The sequence below is a fragment of the Corvus cornix genome, chromosome 2 (assembly GCF_000738735.6).
Source record: "Corvus cornix cornix isolate S_Up_H32 chromosome 2, ASM73873v5, whole genome shotgun sequence".
In the NCBI taxonomy this organism is placed as follows: domain Eukaryota; kingdom Metazoa; phylum Chordata; class Aves; order Passeriformes; family Corvidae; genus Corvus; species Corvus cornix.
The window spans coordinates 20,514,648-20,534,067 of NC_046333.1; the positions used below are offsets into that span (position 1 = coordinate 20,514,648).

At 45.5% G+C, this 19,420-nt stretch overlaps 1 protein-coding gene across 2 annotated transcripts in view; it reads left to right on the forward strand.

Annotated features, from left to right (window-relative positions):
* The first annotated feature begins 6,785 nt into the window (after window positions 1–6,785).
* The window catches only part of SALL3 (spalt like transcription factor 3), a 27,109-nt gene continuing 14,474 nt past the window's right edge, over window positions 6,786–19,420 (forward strand). For both annotated transcript variants that reach the window (XM_039549672.1, XM_039549673.1), the window contains exon 1: window positions 6,786–8,634. In XM_039549672.1, the coding sequence (XP_039405606.1) occupies window positions 8,556–8,634 (79 nt within the window). In that variant the 5' untranslated portion in view covers window positions 6,786–8,555. The remainder of the gene's footprint in view (window positions 8,635–19,420) is intronic.

Sequence of the window (19,420 nt, forward strand, 5' to 3'; positions counted from 1 at the left end):
CATTTTCACTTCCTCATTTTTGTCCTTCTGTCATCATCTGGTTTTAGGAAGACACCACCGTGGATTAGATTGCATCTTCTGAGAAACCTTGCCTCTTTCTGTCACAAAAAGCATTGCAATCTTAAGAACACCCTCTATTCATTCACCTGTGTGTACTCATGATGCCCATTTTATAATTAATCTCAAGCTACATGTCATAACCTGGACAAAAGACTGTCTTTTTTTAATTTTGGTTGACTGATTTCACTGTCTAACAATATCTACTGCAAAGGTCAGTGAACAATTCTGAGATATCTGCTAGGACTGGGGAAATTATCGGGAGGGCTCTGTGCCTGTGTGTCCTAATGAGGAGCAGCAACTGAGGCCTCAGCAGATCTCGGTATTTCTCCCATCCCTACCCCGCCCTGTGTTGTTGGTTTGGTTTTTTTTTTTCAGTGACCCCGCAGATTATTTCAGTGGGGAGGAGGAACAGAGAGAAGGGGTGCTGAGAACTTAGTGGGAAGGAGGAAAGTTTTTAAAATCCGTAATTCTGAGCCGCTCACGGAGCAAAGAGAGCCTCCTGTGTGGAGTGTTTGGGAGAACGATGACAGCAATTGTTGCCGCTGTTGCTCCCACGGGTGGGGGGCCCTGTCCCCGATCCGCGGGGGAGGGGGGAGCTGGGAACAGCAGGAGCCTGGCCACGACTCCCAGTGTTGAAGCCGCCTGCTGTCACGGCTGCCACCTTCGCGACCCTCCCTGGGCCACAGTCGTGGGTGGAAACTCCCGGTGGGAACCTTCCCCCGGGGAAAGGCCCGTGGGGAGCCGCGGCCCCCGCGGCTGCCGGGGAGCGGGCACGGGAAGACAGGGAGCAATGGGCTCGCTCTGAAGAAGTTGGCGGTGGCGCAGCGGGGGTGTCACCGAGCCGGCAGCCCCGGCGGAGCGTGTGGCCGGGCGGGGGCCGCTCCGCCGCTCCGTGTGTGCGCCGGGCGGGCGGCTCCAGCCGCGCCGCTTCGGGAGCGCCCGCGCTTCGGCGGCGGCGGGTCGGGCACGGCCCCATCAGGCACAGCCCAGCCCGGCTCGCTTCGGCCCCCCGGGCCCGGCCCGGCGCAGCTCCCCGGGCTCGGCCCGGCCACCCCAGCAGGTCAGGTCCGGCCCCGCTCGTCCCTCGGCGCGGCCGCCTCTTGCTGGGGTGCGCCCGGCGCTGCCCCCCTCCCCCCCGCCCGGTTCCCCACAAAGCGTGTCCGTGGCAGGGAGCGCCTTCTCCCCGGAGCTGTGCTCCCTTGGGGCGCTGGATGGAGCGAATGCAACTTCAGCCGCCGTGGCCGCTTCCATCGCTATCCTTCCTTCCCTCCCCCCGCCTCCCCTTCTCGCCTGAAAAGAGCAAACTTGCGCTGAAATGGCACCTCGGCTCGTGCGCCAGCCTAACCAGCCCATTAAATATGATCAACGTACCGTTTGCATGGATTGAAACCTTTCCCAGTCCTGATTGCTCCAAAGGGGAATCACGTCCTACCTCCCACCTTCCCAATCTTCATTCTCCCGGTGTACACACGCTTGTAATTACTGGTGATTGTGCTAATGCAACCCTGAGCAAAAGCATGCTGGTTCTATGGAGAGGGAAGGCGAAGAAAATACCGTTAATTTAGGGCAATGTACGCGTGGATTATGGTTTTTTTTTCTTTTCTACACCATCCTATAGATGCTCGTTAAGCATCAACCCAAACATCGGCGGCTCGTTTCCTAAGCTCCATTTTTTTTCCCTCGTGGGCCTTTTTTTTTCTTTACCGGATCACAAGGTGATCTGAAAAGAAATGATGGATCGCTTCGTGGACCAGCGAAAGGAGAGAAAGTGAGAAGACGACTTGTTAGTCCTGACTCTAGCCAAGGAGAATGATGCCTGATCCCACTCCTGCCGTGATTGCTCCTTACATAACTCTGTATTCACCGCAGACTGCTTCGCTCGGGGGCAGAGGGGGGGCACCCCACTCTAATATCACGTCGGGCCTTCTCTGCACTTGAATCCCCTCCTTCAGCAGAGTGGGGCTTCGAAGTGTGATCATTAACTTCGGTGATCATCACCTGGTTTCTTTTGAAGGCGGCTGAACGGTCTTTTTCTTAAGCTAAGAGGGGTTTTTTTAATTATTATTCGTTCAGATGACATTCCCTGTTCCGCTCGCCCCCGCCCCCGCGGCGTGCACACACACGCACACACACACTCACACCCCTTTTCTTTTCATCATCAGCAAATAAAGATTAGGTGGGCAGATTATAGAAAGCGTTTTCAGTCCTGTGCTGATCTTTATTCCAGAGCCTTTGTGATGATATTGATGATGATGATGGTCAAGTGGACAGTTTGATTTTTGTGTTTGGAGCTAGTTATAAAGAATCAATATTATATCAAGGGGTAACTTTCGTGATAAAGGACTTTAACCACTCTGGCTATTCATCATAAGTCTGTAGCAAGCAGATAGGTCAAAAGAAATTATATTGCACTAAAGAGTGTGTCTTCTTATCTCTCCTATACCAGGGGAATAAGGGACAAGCCGATCGATACAGTAGCTGCTGTATACTTCTTGCAATTATCAATAGCTGATTTCGTCTTTTGAGGCCTGCATCTATTAATACAAACTAATAATAATCTTCTGAGCATATCTGTAGCCAAGGCAATGAAAGTTTTTATACTTGCCGACACTATTTATATAGCTGGAGTTAGTGGACAATGTAACATCGTTTATTTGTGTGTGTGTGCCTGCAGTGTGTATACATATATATATTCATATTCATCTCGTCTTCTTCAGAAGCATACAGATTTTGCAAAGGGGCTAAGCCCACTGACTTTACATGCACACTGCATTCCTACATGCACTTCCTGGAGTATGTACTGACAGACGTGTTGCAATACAAATACAAGGGTTTAATATATACAGCACCTATGCATCCATATGTGTGAATGACAAGTCTGTATGAGCTTTAATGTGTGTTGTCTTGATAATGCCCCACAATGATGTGTATTACAAATATTCCACAAAGTATTTAAAATTCTTGGTTAAATTAGTGTATCAGCTGTTAGGTTAAGGAACGGAAGTAGATGGTAATTGGAGTTTGCTACGTGTGAACATAAGCTTTTGTGTATATGAATCAATGTTTATTTAGACCCAAGGGTGGCATAGTATTAAATAAAAGGAAAAGTAACTTAAATGTTTAAGGCAAAACGTTTAAGGCATAGTTGTGCTGTAGACTGATTCTATAAATCTCGTGGTGGGGCTAGTTGCTTTCCACAAAAAAAAATGTAATAGAAAAGAAACATCTTTATAATTGACATTTGACATGCTGTTTGGGTTAGGCTGTGGTAGACCAAGCACAGATTTCCCTCTGATGGAAACATTTATCATCGTGATTGCCGCAGAGTGGCAGGTGGTGTTATCAATTACCTCTTCTTACCAATAATAATATTAGTATGGTAATATCTTTGCTCACGTGAGAACGAATTAGCGGTCAGTTGTTGCAGCTTTAAACAGAAAAAAAAATCGTGCTGGATTTAACCCCAGGGTCCTCAAACAAAAGTTGTGGTGCAGAAAGGAGGTGCGAAGACGATACTTCAGCCTGCCAGGAAGAGTGGGAGATGACAGAAAATAAAGCCCAAATAATTGCATGCCCCTTCGAATAAAGTTGCTGAGCAAAATAATAACTTTAAAAGATGGTAGATGGATTGCACAAAACGTCAGATCCATCTTAGCCGCATGTTGGTAACTTTGATGGGTTTAAGAACATTGTGTAAAGCATAAGTGCAGACAGAACTGCTTGTATGCTCTTTGTAGAGTCAATCTTGTAGATAAGCTTTCTGAGGTTTTTTATGAACTCCGAATAAGGATAAAAATTAAAGCAAACATATAACTAGGGGTCGCATTAATGTAAAAAATAACGTACTGGTTGGTAAATAACGTTATTAAGCAGGCAGAATAATAACGTGTCGTTTCTGACAATGAAAGCAACATCGCAAAAGAAGACAATTAACAAATTAGATTTAATTACGGAGAAAAAAAAAAACACTTTTGCTTCCCGTCACTAGTAAAGTATTTTGGTGGATCCCCCAGTCACGGCGAGGGGGAAGCGAGCGGGCGCGGTTTGAGCCGGAACACGCGTGACTGCCAGCCCCGCAACCGCGCTCCCCGCTCTCCTGCGCGCCCCTACCTGTGTGGGTGCGCAGAGATTTACGCGGCTAAGCGATTCTCTCCCCCTCCCCCGCCTCAGTGCAGTGGCCGTGTTTTTTCACAGCCCAACTTCAGCGAACGCATCATTATAATTTTTTTTTTCGCCCTCGACTCAAGAAGATTAATTAAAAGGTCCGTGGAAAACTTTGCGGTGTAATGGGGAGCGAGGGACGAGGAAGGGGCAGGAGGAGACGAGTATCACTTCATAACTTTCCACTCGCCTCCCGAGCCCGCTACACTGACAGGTCGGGTAGAAACTTTCCCCCGGCGATGTGCGCCGTCGCCGGTGGTGAGTCTCGGCGCTGCCTGACGGAGCCGGGGCTCCGCAGCTCTTCCCCGGCGGGGGGCAGCGGCCGCCCCGCTCCGCGCGCCCGGCAGCCGGCTCCGCGACCCCCGCGCAGCGCGGCCGGCTCTCTCTCCCAGAGAAAAAGTGGGAAGGCGAGCGGCATAAGGGAAAAGAAAACCATAAAATGTATCACTTGTAACCCTAGAATATGTTAATGTCAAGAGATACAAATCTGGTAATTATGCCTTTCTTGCCTGTTGTGTTCTCCATTGTTCATTAAACATTAAAGACGGGATTATTTAATTTTCCACTTAAATATTCTCTCACGTTCCGCAAAATCATATTAATTTTCAATAATTTTAATTTTACAAAGGACAAAGTTTTGGGTTTATAACGCTGCCAATGAGCTGCATTTTTTTCCCCCCTCACATGGCACTTTTAAAATGTTCTTCTAGAAATCGTCTGCTGCTGAGGGAACTACCAGGCACTGAGCGATAGAAAACGCCAAAGTTTGGTGATGGGTGGTTGGGGAGGGGAGGCGGGCGGGGGGGGGGGGGGGGGTGGAATGTTGCCTCAGCAACAGCAACAAATCTTTTCAAAAGATGACTGGATGAAAATTGACACATTTCTACTACAGCAATTGTGGGGAAAAATGCCTGGGCGAGGTGAAAGTGCGTCCTCACTCATTCCGAGCAAATATCTCAGCCACAGAGAGTAGTAGCTAAGCCTCTTCACCTAAAAAAAAGTCGGAAAAAATGTCCCTCTCTGTTTTTGAAGGGGAAGCCCTAACTCCAGGTCCCCACTCACGGCTGCGATGCTGAGGGTTACTTGAACGCCCGCAGACGCTCGCTTTCACCTGCACTCTGCCTGCAATCTAACGCAGCACATACACACACACGCACAGTGTGTTATTCGTGTGAGCCGGCTGCAATAAATTCCTACTTCTGGCGGAAAAAAAACATGCTCAATTAATGGGCTCGTTCCCTCCCACTTCATTTTAGAAAATTGCATCATATTTCAACCATCACCATTGTCTCCAGGTATTTTAAACGAAACATTCTTAGTGCTACCAAACTTTCAGCAAGGACTGATGCACGAGAAGAAGATGCACTAGAATTTATAGACAGTAAACAAGTTTTTTAATTGTGAAGCAGGCAATCATTGCGAGGAGTGTCATGTACACATCTCGCCAAATGATGGACAGAAAAGTACATTCGTCTAATACCAAAAAGCATTGATCTGGCGTTTCAATGTTCTTTCCCTTAAGGGTCGTGCCCGTTTCTAACGAATACCTGCCCCACAGAAGTCGCTGATGTTATGCATGTCAGCAAACTATCCGGAGTGGCCTAAACTGTCGCCTCTAACTTTATTTGGTTTGCCTACCAACATAAAAGCGGTGAATAAACCGAAAGCCCAGAGACAGGGTATCAGAGCTCACGAGATAAAGGGAGCTATCAGCAGGGAAAGTTTACACAGAGAAGGCTCCCAAAGAAGCCGGGGTTAGTGTGTTTTAAGGACTAGGGCTGGATTACACGGGCTGGGGTGGGGGTATTAGGAGGAAATCCCTTTCACTGATCCCCGGCCCCATGCGCGGAGCTGCCCGCCTCCCTCCCGCGGCCGGCAAGGTGGGCTGCCCCTCCGCGCCCCTGCGAGGGCCGGCGCCGGGGCCGCTCCGCCGAGCGCGGCACAGGGCGGGGGTCGGCGGGGCCGGGCTGCGACTAACAGATTAAAAAAAGAAAGAAAGGAAGGAAGAAAAAAGAAAGAAAAAATAAAGGGAAAACAAAACGGCGGAGAGGATCGCAGGAGCCGCTGAAGAAGCCCCCCTCCCCGAAGGCACACATGCACAGCACGGCGCTGAGCTGCGCGACAGGACAGTGCGCGCACTGCGGGCCCCTGCGCGGTGCGGCGCCGCGGCGATCGGCGACGGTGGGGTACATCCTAGCGGCGGCTGGCTGCCATGGGAGCGGGCTGGCCCCACTCCCCGCCCGCCCCGGCCGAGGGGGAGGCGGGCAGGGACGGCCACGGGAAGCGGCAACTTGTGGCGGCGTCCGGGGAGACGGAGCTGCTACGCGGCGGCGGGGCCGTCCGCCTCCCCGGGGGACGGACGGGGCGGGAGGGACGCGAGTCGGCGGGACGGGGCGGGGGAGGCTCGGCCCGGCTCCCCGGCAACTTGTAATGCGATAAGAGGGGAAAGCGGGGGGTGGGGGGGGAGGGAAGTCTCTCCCCACCCCCCCTCCCTCCTCACTTTTACAAAAAACGGGGGGGCCTGGGAGAAAAGCCTCTGTTGGGAAAGTGCGTGCGGAGAGGGAGGCTCGGCAGCGGCGGGGAGAGGATCGGGCTGCGGGGCTGGGGGCAGCCCCGGCTGCAGCCCCGGCAGCGCGGCACGGGAGGCGGAGGAGGAGGAGGAGAGTAGGAGGAGCTGCCGTGTGACCCGCTCCGCTCCCAAACTTGAAAGTTTATCTGCCCGAAATCAAGAGCGGCCGCGGTACGCGCCGCGCTCCTCGGCTCGGAGCAGAGGCAGCGACCGGCGGGGCCGCCGCTCAGGGAGCAGCTGGCGGCGCCGCTGAGAACGAGGCAAGGCAGGGGAGGGGGAATCACCCGCGACAACAACAACAGCTACCCCCACCCCCCAAAACTGGGAGACGATCCATACTATTTGCTGGAGACCAAGGACTTGCTCATCGGCGCACACGCGAGCCCGCTGTCATTAGCTAACAGGACACACGGCTGAGCCAGGGGGGTGGGTGGGCAGAAGGGTGAGGAGTGTCACAAAAAGTCATTACAACCTGAGAGAGAGAGGGAGAAAGAAAAAAAACTTCCTACCAATGGACAACAGGAAGTGACCACCACCACCAACGGGGAGTCTCTGCTTGGAGAAAGAAGCTGCAAGACAAAGAAGAAGGAAGGAGAGGTGAAAGACAAAACTGCCCAAGGTCTTCTGCGTGTGCGTGCGTACGCTTTCGAGAGCGGAGAGAACAAAAGTCAGCCGGGAAGGGGAGATAGAAAGAGCGACGGAAAAGGAGACAGGATGGAGGAAGAGCTAAAGAGAAGCATGTGAAGATCAAGGGGAAAGAGCAGTACAACGCCGAAAGAGAAATCACGCCGAAAAGAAAAGGAAAAAAGAAAAGGCATACACAAAAGTTTCTTTTCCTCCTGGGAAGAAATTACTCACACACACATAAATCAGATGCTTTGCAGCTCAACTTCTGGGGAAAGAGAGACCGAGAGAGCAGAGGACGCAGAGTGATGTGAAGAAAGAAAAGGGAAAAGAAAAAAAATAAAGCAAAGAGAGCAGAACGCAGAGCAAAAGAAACTGAGAGACGGGGGGGGGAAGAAAGCACGACAGACAGAAAAGCGAAGATCGTGACCTTTTCCAACAAGTGAACCTTGCACATATGTTGTGTAAAGTGTGTGCAAAACAGATTCCCTCCTGCGTGGTGCGTGTGTGTTTCGCTGCTGCCGCCGCTGCTGCCGCTGCCGCCGCCACCGACGCGGTCGGTGCCTCTCGCAGGCGGCGCTGCCGGTGCCGGGGAGACGCATCATTTGGCGGAGCGAAGCGGCTAATTGCGGAGCCCCGTCCTTCATTTACATATGCAGCCTGAGTCCGCTGGAGCCGCGCCAATCCGCGCTCGCCCCCAGCACCATTAATCGCCATGCATTATTCACAATCATAATTACTGAGCCCCATGCGCGCTGCGCGCAGCCGCCCCAGCCCGCCGCCCCGCGCACACCCCGCCGCCCCGCGCACACCCCGCCCGGCTCATCCCCCGCTCGCTCACCCGCTCACCCGCGCACTCACTCACTCACTCCCAGTTTGGCTGGCTGGTTAGAATTGCCTTTTTTTTTTTTTCTTTTTTTTCTTTTTCTTTTTTTTTTTTTTTTTTTCTTCCCCTCCGGGGTGTTGGTTGCCTTTTCTGTTGTTTGTTTGGTTTGTTTTGCAACTCGACTTTTATTTGTGAACAGTTATTTCCAGCCCCCGAGTCCCCTTCCTTCGTTCCCAATTCCTTCCCCCCTCCTTTCCACCTCCACGTCGCTGATGCCTCTGCAAAAAGCAGAGTCAAGACGGCTCAGTTAGCAGCATGTCTCGTCGAAAGCAAGCGAAACCCCAGCATCTCAAATCGGACGAAGAGCTGCAAGCAGAGGTAGTTTCTGAGCACGGTAAGGGCTCCCGGCGCCTCTTTCTCCTTCTCTCTCTCTCTCTTTTTGTGAGTGTGTTTCGGATGGAGATAGGTGAATTTATGGTGATGGTGAACATGGGAGCGCAATTACTCTGCAGCGGGAGAATGGGAATTAGAGCAGCCGGGGGAAGAGGCAGCGGAACTGAGAAGTTCTCAGTTTAGCCAAGTTTCTGCAGCCCACCCCCTGCCTAACCAGCCCTCCCAGCAGCAACCTCCCGGCCTCCCCAGCGCTTTGATCGCGGCTGGGCTCGGCGGCGGGGCTCGGGGCTCGGCCCTCCCTCCCCACTCACCCGGGCTCGAGCAGCTGCAGGAACGGGCGCCCCGGAGCAGCGCCTGCCGCCTCCTCCTCCTCTCCGCTGCGCTCCTTCTCTCTGTGTTATTTGGTACACCCTTTCTCTCCCTCTTGCTCCCTCCCGGCGGAGGCTCGGAGTGGACAGAAGCCATGTTCGCCTCGCCCCACTGGCAGGAATGTTGGGGCGGCCGGGGCCGGGGTGCCCTGCCCGGGGCTGCGGGATGTCCCGCGGGCCATGGGCTGCCGGGCCCCGGGGCAGCCCCACGCGGCCGCTGCCTGGGGATGCCCTCGTCGCCCCGGGTCGCCCGCGCAGGCTCCGAGGGCTGCCCCGGCCGCTCCGCGCGTTGCCCCGGGGGACCGGGGGGGACCCAGGCAGGAGCGGGCAGGGCCACTCGGGTGCGCGGGGCCAGCGGAGTTGGTTTCATTATTTTCGAGAGGATTGAACAGCAGCTTTTCGCCTTGCCCCCTGCGCTGCCTTCCCCCCTTTTCCTGGCTCTGCTGCGACTGTAATTATTATCAGTGGTAGGTGACACGGAGTGCCACCACCGCCACCAGCCTCTGTCGCGCCGGCTGTAGGAAGTGGGGAAGGGTTATTTTCTAGCCCATCCGCCATTCCTCGCTTCCTCGCCACACGCAGGCACACGCACACTTGCTTTTATGCATCTGGGCTGCCAGGCTGCTAGTGAACAAGTGTCCAAAGCTGGAGAGATTTGGACTGTAATCCCGCTTTATTTCCACTTTGCTGTAATTTTCTTTTCGGGAACAGGGCTGCAGGGTTTTCGTCTTCCTTTTTCCTTTTTTTTTTTTTTTTTTTAATTAGTTTTAATTTCCTTAGTAGTCCCTGGCACTGCAGTGTGCAAAGGCACACCACGGCCCATTCTCTCTTCTCCTGGACGAAGTTGAGAGCTTCCACTTGAAAGTTTTTCTTTTCCTCTTTGCATAGAGGCCACTGCTTTCTTAGTTTCTCACATAACCAAGCGGGATCCCCAATGTTTTCAGCTTTCTGTGTAGGCCCCTTGCTCCACTGTATTATCTCCTCTTTCTCCCTTCAAAAAGGAAAACAAAAAAATCCTTCTCCTGCTTTAAAACTGTAATTACTCTTAAGTTGCATCTGTGAGGAGAGAAAGGCAGCAAAGTTGAAGCCTGGGGAGGATTTTGACTATTGTATCTGAACTTTGCAGCCCTGAAGCTTAAGGCAGCACGAATCCACTTCATCAGGTTAAAACATCTGTCAGACTGGCAAATTGTTAAGCCTCCTGCTCCTTCCCAGGGTATTTGGGGAGGCAGGGAGCAAGTCCCACGCTGACCAGAGCTGCTAAGGGGGCTCCTGCCACTGTTCCAGGAAAACCCACTTGGGTGTTGACAATAAGAGGCGCATAGAGAAATGCTTCCTTCTGTCACAGTGGAGGAGCAAAGCAGTGCATTATCAATTTTTTTTTTTCCTTAGGAAACTGTGGTCGTGTAAAATAAATTAATATAGACAAGCAGAGGAGAATTAGTATTTTACTATGGAAGCAAGATTTGTTGAGCCCATCTCTGTTGGGTTGGGCTCTAGGTCTAAGAATTTATCATTAGCGTTACAAACTTTTACATGTTCTGAATTCATTTCAATACAGAAAAATAAAATCCCACTACTTCATTATGACACTCCTGGTGAGTTAATAAATTGAAAAAAAATTGTTAAACTAGGTTTTTGTTTTGTTTTGTGAATCTTATCTATGTAGCCATGTCACCCGAGATTAGAACAAGAGATATGCTAAAAAGAAACGCTTGCATATGGTGGGTAGATTAAGGACAAAGAATCTTTTTGTCATGGAAATGGTTTTTTTTTTCCCCTTTTTGGGGGGGTTTTGTTTTGTTTACTTCATCACATAGAATTTCTCACACTTGGTTTGTTTTGTATTGCCCTCAATGACTACATGATCAAATGAATGGATTTATTTCTGCCGAATGAGAAAGACAGTCTTTCCATCAAAAGGACTACATTGCATCCCAGTGAGGAATTTTAAAGCGTTATTATTGTGGTCCCTGAATAGCACAAAATCGGCTTTCACAGCAGCCCTAAAATGCAACAATGTAAATACTTTTCAGCCTTAGAAGGCTGTTATCAAAATGTGCTATGTTTCCTTTTATTAAAACATATTTTAATTAATAGAGTGAAACCCTTGATAGTTAACAATTAACAAGCTAAAGTTGGGTTTGCACTTTCATTTGAGAAATGTGAACAAGGTGGAGACAGGCTACAGGAGCAGAGGGCTATCTAGTGCACATTAGTGTAATGTAAATCATTTACATGTTATATTAGGAAGCCTAACGATTGCCATACTTGAAAGCAATTTTATAGGCCAGAAATAATGAGAGCTCCAAATCTCATGAATTAGAACACTTCTTGTCAAGTCAGTGTTCTTCGTTTCTGTTCACAGCTGTGATCAAGATATTGCTACAGTTCCTGAGTATATTTTGCAACAGGACAAAAATAGTTCGCACAGCGCAAGAATATTTGTCATTTTAAGAAAGCAAACTGGTTAAGCAGTATTATTTCATATGTGTAGCCTTTTCACTCATTTTGCTGTTTGTCTCCAAACAACGCAAGACTATACAAACAAAGCTTATTATTTATTTAATGAAATCATGTTTAATATCACCTCAAAATCGGTTTTATAGAATGAAGCATTTAAAAATTAATGTCCCATAAATGTAATCCTTACAGTGAAGGGACATTCACAGCAACAGAGAGAAGCCTGGCAGTTTGGGGTGCAGGAAGGAAGACAAACATTAGGCTTTTAAGTTGACTGGTTTTAAGTTGACTGGTCACAGCAGAACTTTCATGCTAACATTATCACAAACATTTTAGAAACTAAACAAATAATTTTATAGTCAGCGTGGGCTACAGCATAACACAACTGCATTCAGACAGGACATTGTCATGATGGTGAGAAACTGTTGGAAATCTGAAGATAATTAGCATGTCATCAACTACACATATACACTCCAAATCGTCTGAAATTGTCAAAAGTGAAATGCTAAAAAATATATTTTAAAATAATTTTGAAAATAAATATTAACAAACAGCTGCTGATGATCTATTTCTTGAAAAACTGCAGTGTAGAAGAGTGAACAAAAAACACGTATTTAAAAAAAAAACATGATTTGAGGTTGCTAAATGAGAAGATCTGCTGGAAATCATTTAAAAGCAGCAGCAGAAGGACTCAGATGACTGCCTGTAGAATACAATAATCTCAGTTTCTCAGTAAATGTAACGCATTGTAATAGCTGGAATTACATTTCTAATACACTTGCCTAATTCAACAGATTACAAATGAATCAGAATTGTAGATACAATGCACATGCTTCAACTCCAACTAATTTTAAAATGAACCATGGACATAGCATTTGTATTTTAAAGGTAGGGATAATAAGAATATTTTTGTTTGTTTGTGGGGGTTTGGGGGGTTTTTTTCATTTTGGTTGGTGTTTTGTTTTTTTCGGGTTTTTTTGTAGTCCTGAAAAGTTATTCTTAGAGTGTGCAAGTGAGGTTCTGGTAAGAGTGATCATAAATGGTGCTTTGGACTTCTTCATGTGAAGTTTCTGGCAAAGATGTATCATTGTTTAGCCTGAGGTAGAAGGGATACCTTGTAGTGAACTGCGCAAAGAGAGCTTTCTAATGTGCCTTTTGCAGTCATTTTTTAAAATACTGGACCTCTTTTTCCTCCCACTCTTCCTTCAGTACATACAACATAGTCTAAACTAATTGATCTGTTTCATCTTGGTAAAGTGGGATTGGGCTGTGCAGTTTTGGGCAGTTTGGTGACTGCACTCAGTATTCTTCTGGAGTATGTACACACAAGCTCAGCTACAGCAAAGACACAGTTCAGTGTGTAGCAGCCTGCCTCATGTGAGTGTGGTCACTCCATCTGCATATAGGGAGCATTAAAACACATTTTAGGGGGACATTTCTCCTATGAAATTGAGGTTATTCTCTGTTGCTTAGACACTGTTGCATTTAAAAGTTGAGAAGTCACAAGCAGCTGTCAGTAAACATAAAACTTAGGTGATTTTTGTGAATGTTTGTTCTGAGGCAAGTGTAAGAGAAGGCTTTTTGTTTTGAAAGATAAAGAACAAATAAGTATAGCTATAAATTGTCCCTTTGACTGGAAATGTTAATTGAAACTTTTTATATAAATACTTTTGCCATTACAGTAGAGACTTCACATTCAAACTCCGTAACATCTGTGTTTGTATAATTTTAAAAATACTCTGCACTGAACTGTGTTAGCCATAGAAAAATATTTGGAATAATAAGGAAACTACAGCAATTGGCCGATTTGCTGATGTGTGTATAACAATGGAAGTAGACAAAACTGGGTCAGATTTTATCTGGTGATACTGGTCCTGAAGTCTTACCATCTCCTGAGGTAGACTTTAAGGCACTTTTTTCAGACTGAGAGAGAGGAAATTTTGAAAGGTGTTTGTTTAAATTCTGTGTAATTACACTATTTATATGCATACATTTAGCTGTTGAAAATTACTTTTCCTTGCCTAAGATAGAGGAAAAGTTACAATTCAAAAAACATGTGGCATTAGAAAAAGAGTAAAAATAAACTAATTAATAAAGATAATATTATTGCCATCTGAAAAATAGTCTGCCATCTGAAAAATAGTCTGAGTCCTGGGAAGATTTTCCTGATATCTCTCCTTCATTTGATTTGTTGTCTGCCAAACATAGACAAGCATATCTATTAACTATCCAGCAGTCAGGACATGAGTCAATCACTTTTGCTGATAATAAACCTGGTCTGGCATGACATCAAAATAGTTAAGTACTGACACAGTTTCTGTAATAAAGCATATAAAAATAATTTCTTTCATTATATTGTATTTGTAAAATGAGAGTTATTGTCTATATTTTTTTTCCAGAGGAAGCACTAGTAAATCTAGTTCTAGCAGTACCTTCATATTGAATTTTATATATCAATGTAAATCCTGTTTCCTTTGCGCTCTTAAAATTTCCCACAATGTAGTGAAGGTTCTTCATTAATACAAAAAACGGAATTTAGGCCAAAATGTACTTTTAGGAGCTGGTTCAGTTATAGTGTTGTTAGACCTTGGAAACATTTCTTCTTATCAAGGAAATACCCTTCAAAACCATGAAAGCCAGAAAGACAATTGTTTGTAAGGGTGATAGAAAACCATAATGCAACACATTTAAAAAATATGTTTCTTTTAAGTTGAAAAGTGAAAAGAGAATTAGAGAGAGGGGGCTTTACTATTTCCTTGCTGTAGTTAGGGTGCAAAAAGTGAGCATACTTGAACAATATTTATTATTATAGTGTAAGCTAAATCTTTACAAAAAGCCCTTCTGAAATTCTTACTGCCACTTTCTAATACCAGCGTGTGTGGTGTGTCCCCCCCCCCCCGCCCCCGCAACCCCCAGTTTCACCACTCCCCCTCAAAAATCTGAAACCTATCACTGGTTGCAAAAAAACCACGGAAAACGCTTCCAAACTTCGGAGCCAGAGAGGGAGGCACACCGGAGTGCCCGGGCAGGCTGCTGACCCCCTGCAGCAGCCGCGGGGCCGCGGGCCGGGGTGGGCGCGGGGGCGCAGGTGGGCGCTGCGCGGATGGGTCGCGCTGTGACGCGCCACGGGAGCTCCGCCGGGGAATGCCGGCCAGAAGGTGGGACCGCGGAGCGCCAGAAAGCTTCCCCAGGCCTCCTCTCCCTGAGGGTGGGTAGTTAGAAGTGCTTTGACAAGGCTTGCTGATTTAACCTTTGCCTGCTTTGCCCTGCCAGGGGTGGCCACTAGATGTCAAGCTCATAATACAATTAGTACATCTGTGCAGTTGACCTTGGCAGCACGGCTTACCACTGTTCTGTTAAGTGTTAACACTGAATTTGAGTGTTAACTAGAGATCCCTCGGAGTTTGCTACAGCTGTACAGCTTATCAAATGCCCATCTAGTTCAGCACAAGTGTTTACAGTCCTTAAAGTAGGAAAAAGGTTTCCTTTTGTGAAGCCCAGCATCTTGAACTGCTTAATTAACCCTGCAGGTGCTGCCGTATTTTTGTTCCAGATAACCAAAACTGACTCGTCATTCAGCATTTCAGGAGACCCCTTCTCCTGGTGCCATTTGATAGTTTTTATTTACGAATTTGTTGATGCACTAATGTCCTCAAAGCTGGAAATGATGAAAGCTAAAGGATTTGTCTAGATTGCTATGACTTTGCTATCCTGGACAATACTGCAGTATATGGAATAGTAAAAGACCAAAATGACTGAGCTGCACAACTGGCATTGAATCGCTCCAGGTTTGCTCTTTCAAGTGCTCCTGGTTGTGAGAAATTTTACTCAAAGGAGCAGTGTCATTGAGCCCAGAACTCGTAAGTTCACTTTTAAGATGCTTAGGAGGTGCAGGATTGGGTCCTCACATCGGCTCATCATCTTGCAAGCCTCCAAAACCAAATTTGTCTCCTTTTCTGTGCTTGTTCAGACAGCGATTGCCTTCATTATTCATGCAGGGTGTTAAGAATTGTTTAGTTTAAGATGTATTTAATGATACACTTTTCAAGGAAAGCAATGCAAAATCTCTATGGTTCTCCTTTCTTCTAGTTTATTTGGTTTGGGTTTTCAATTTTTTTTCATATCAGCTGTGTTAGAAGCACTGACCTCGATTTTATTGTTTTTTAGGATTCCCAATAAAACTCAATGCATTCCAAATAAACTTAATTCCTACAGACTCCCGCATTATTTGTACACGAATTCTGCACAACCTGAAATTAATGTACACATGCCATAACAGCCAACCGAATAGCTGTTTATATGGCTTTGAAAAATATAGCACAGGTCTTATTTAGTATGATCTCTTGCACAGATATTACAAAGAATTTGTGAAGCTTGCATCTGTTCCACATCTGCGTCCACAGAGAAAGGCGCCAGTGTTTGATATAGTGAAGTGCTTCACTGCACAGATTAGAAACTGCAAATGTTTTAACCAGAGTACAGTTAGTGCCTGTGCCACAGGTGGCTGTTACTTAACAAATTCTGAGATTCAGGCTACTGAATAGATCAGACCGAGTGTGCCAGGTCAGCGCCGGGTTTTGCATAGCAAGAGTGCCCTCCACTGTTCAAAGCCATACTAGCAGCTTTTGTGGGCTGAGAAAAACGACAGAAAATTTTTCTTTTGAGTCTGGAATTTCTTCTCCATTGTTAAACACAGTAGGGGTCTCTATTTGTCTCCTCCTGTTTCACAGCTTGGGCTCAGTATGTGATAATTCATCTTTCTTTATGGGATTCAAAGCTATCATAAAGAGTTAAAAAGAATTAATTTGCAAGAAAATAAAAGTGTTCTAACAATTTAAGAAAACTTTCTTTAACAGCTCTGTCAATTGTAAGAGATGATAGAACTAAGGAAAAAGTAGTACTGTTCTTCTCCAGGATCAATATGTTGCTACAAGGCTACTGTTTCCAAGTTAATATAATTTTAAAACAAATTTGTGGGTTTATTAGTATATGTTCCAACCTTATTTAATCTGTGCTTGGGGAAAAACAAGTATTCTGATGATAAATAATTGTCCTATATCAGTGCACTAGGCTCAGAGTTTTGTTTATAATAATGCTTGTTTAAATATACAAAATGCTGTGAGCTGCACTTTGAAATGATTATTGGACTTGCATGTGAGAGCATTTTACACATCTGTCTTCATAGTTAGCAGACATTTTAGCTTTAGCTGATGCTAACATACGCATTTTTTTCTGAAAATTCTTCACAGTTTCTACACTGCTTCTCAGTGGTTTTATCTTTCTGAAAGAAATTACTAACATTTAGAAAATATTAATTAATTCTCAATTATAGAGCTCCGGATGTAGAAATAACAGTAATTTGTACAACACTCTTTCATGCTTTCATTTGTATTATTGTGTATAGTCTAAAAAGAAGCTTCAGAAAATACTTTACTCCAACATTTCTTGGATTCCTTTACAAGGCAATTTTGTTTGAATGCTTGAGGAAGGTATCAGCAATTTAAAATATGTGCAAGCCTAAGGAAACGTTGATTCTCTTTCTTGATTTTACCCAAGTGTCCTATGAATCACACATAATTTGAGGATTCCATGACACAGAGTAACAGAAAAACAAAATACTGAATAATGAGAGATAATTTTATTGTAACTGTCCTTATTTAATATAATTGAAAAGACCCTTTTCAGGTAATTTACTTGTGTGGAACTAGAACTGATTTAAGATGGGACAAAATGAAAAGATTCTGGAGCAAAAATGAAACACAGTATTTGGTTGGGGCTTTTTCCAGACTGGATGCAGTTAATCCTAAGAAAGGGGGCATTTAATAAGCAGTATACATTTTAAGAATTATCCTGACTAGCGTGTGATGCTTAATTTCAGTCTGTTTCACAAAAGTAGATAGCAACATTTTTGAAGCATCCATTTGTTGCATTTTCCCTTCTCATCATGCAGGAAGCTCTCCTCTCAAATGGAGGAGAAAGATCTATGCCGGCAATAAAAATTCAGAACAAGTAAAGTCAGGTTTGCAAATCCTCTGCATGTGTAGTCAGAAGTGATGATTTTTTCTCGACTCTGCACATTTCCAAATGGTGACTAAAGGACCCATGGCACCCTTTGAGCTGTCTCCCTTCCCCTTGGGCAGTGAGAAAGTAGGCCAATGCCATCCTCCTTGCTCCTGCCTGAAAAGTGTTTGTTTGGTGGGTGCACTTGGTTAGGGACACAGAGCAAAGTCTCCTGGCATCAACCCCTTGCACCCCGCTCGCTGAGTCACCAGAGCACCTGAACTGGCTTCAGGTATCACCACCCCAAAGTGCCTTTCTCAAAATGCCTTCGTTTGAATTTCTATGGGCTAATTTTAGGGCCAGACCTCAGTGGTGCGAAGTGCCAGCACTGCTGGAGCCACTGTGGCTCTGTGGGCTGGTACCTGCTCAGGAGCTCACCCCAGGTACCATCTGAGAGATGCTGCTGGACATTTTTCACCTGTTTTCATAGGGGAAGCTTGATGTGCTGTAATTCATCTTGCATCCCGTAGCAGCTTCAGATTAGTCCGTTAGCTGTTAGACTACTAATGAGAAAAAGAAAATAACTGAGAGGTTATTAGTGGCTGAGATCCTGACTGCTTGACAAAACTCCTATTCAACACCTATTGTGTAACTAAGAACTGCAAAATTCAACCCATGTCCATAAGATTAAGCAAGTGCTTGCTTAATTCTGCCAAAGTCCTTGAAAATTTTTACTGTTATCACATCCTCACTATAATAACAAAAATTATTGTTTCTCTTCAGGAAAATTTAAAGAAAAAAGTTTAAATTCTTCACTACGTAATGGATTCAACTACTTTGTAATATATCAGAAAATGAAAACAAGCTATAAAGCATAAATAAATATGGAAAAATTCTATATTTTCCTGAAATAGATGTATTCTGTGATTAAAAAAACAAAATTAATTTGTAGCTTGATATTTTAGCATTTAGCATTTTTAATATTCTGAAGTAATTATTAAATTCTGGTATAGATTTCTGTTATTCATAAAGTGACCGAGTTTTAACAAAGAAGAAAAAAAGCCTTTCATGTAGAATGCTTTTAAGCTTTACTCCCTGTTGAATTCAGTGAGGACTTACACTTCAAAAACAACAATAAATACAGCGCCTTCGTGCTTTCATATCAGTAAGTACTGCTGAAAGGGATGTTAGAAACTGCACTTGTGAAATACGGAGGCAATGTCCATTTGTCCAGTACAAGGATATATTACAAAATATTTATCTGTTGTTATTTTCAGTCTTTCGTGTTTCACCCTTGGAAGTGCTTGTTTTCATGGCTAGTTTGTACCCCTTCAATCCTATTAAATTCAGCACTCTTTCAGATGTGAGTAAAAGCTACTCATTTGAGTAGGACTTGTTGGATTGAGACCACAGGCTGTCATTCTGTGAAGCGTCTTAGTAGCCTCAGCATGCTGTGCAGGAAAGTACCATCCCCTGTTACAAAGCAGCATTTACTTTCATGCCATTTGTATCACCTGCTCACTTGCCTGTCCAAGGAAGTGAAGCTTTGAGAGAGATTTGTTTGATTAAAAAAGAAAAAAAAAAAAAAAAAGCCAGAATAATTTATCCTAAATAGAAAGTACTGTGGTCAGATTCATTGTATGTCTAGTTTGAGGTTGAACTGGGGGGAGAAAAACCCCTAGCGACTCTGGCATTATTTGAAATATTTTTCTAAAGGAGTCCTTGACTATTTCAAGGCAGATAGATGATGAGGTGAATGAACTTGGATCGGTCATTTGAAAAGTATTTTCGCTATTTTTAAGGTATGGGAGATGAGGTAAGGAGAAATGCAAAACAGAGCTGTATGTTCCCACTTAGTATAGGCAGGAGCCTGGTCCCCCTGAGACAGCACAAAACTAGCCATTTATTTCATTGAGAGCAGAGCTTAGCACTGATTATCCAAGAAATACATATACT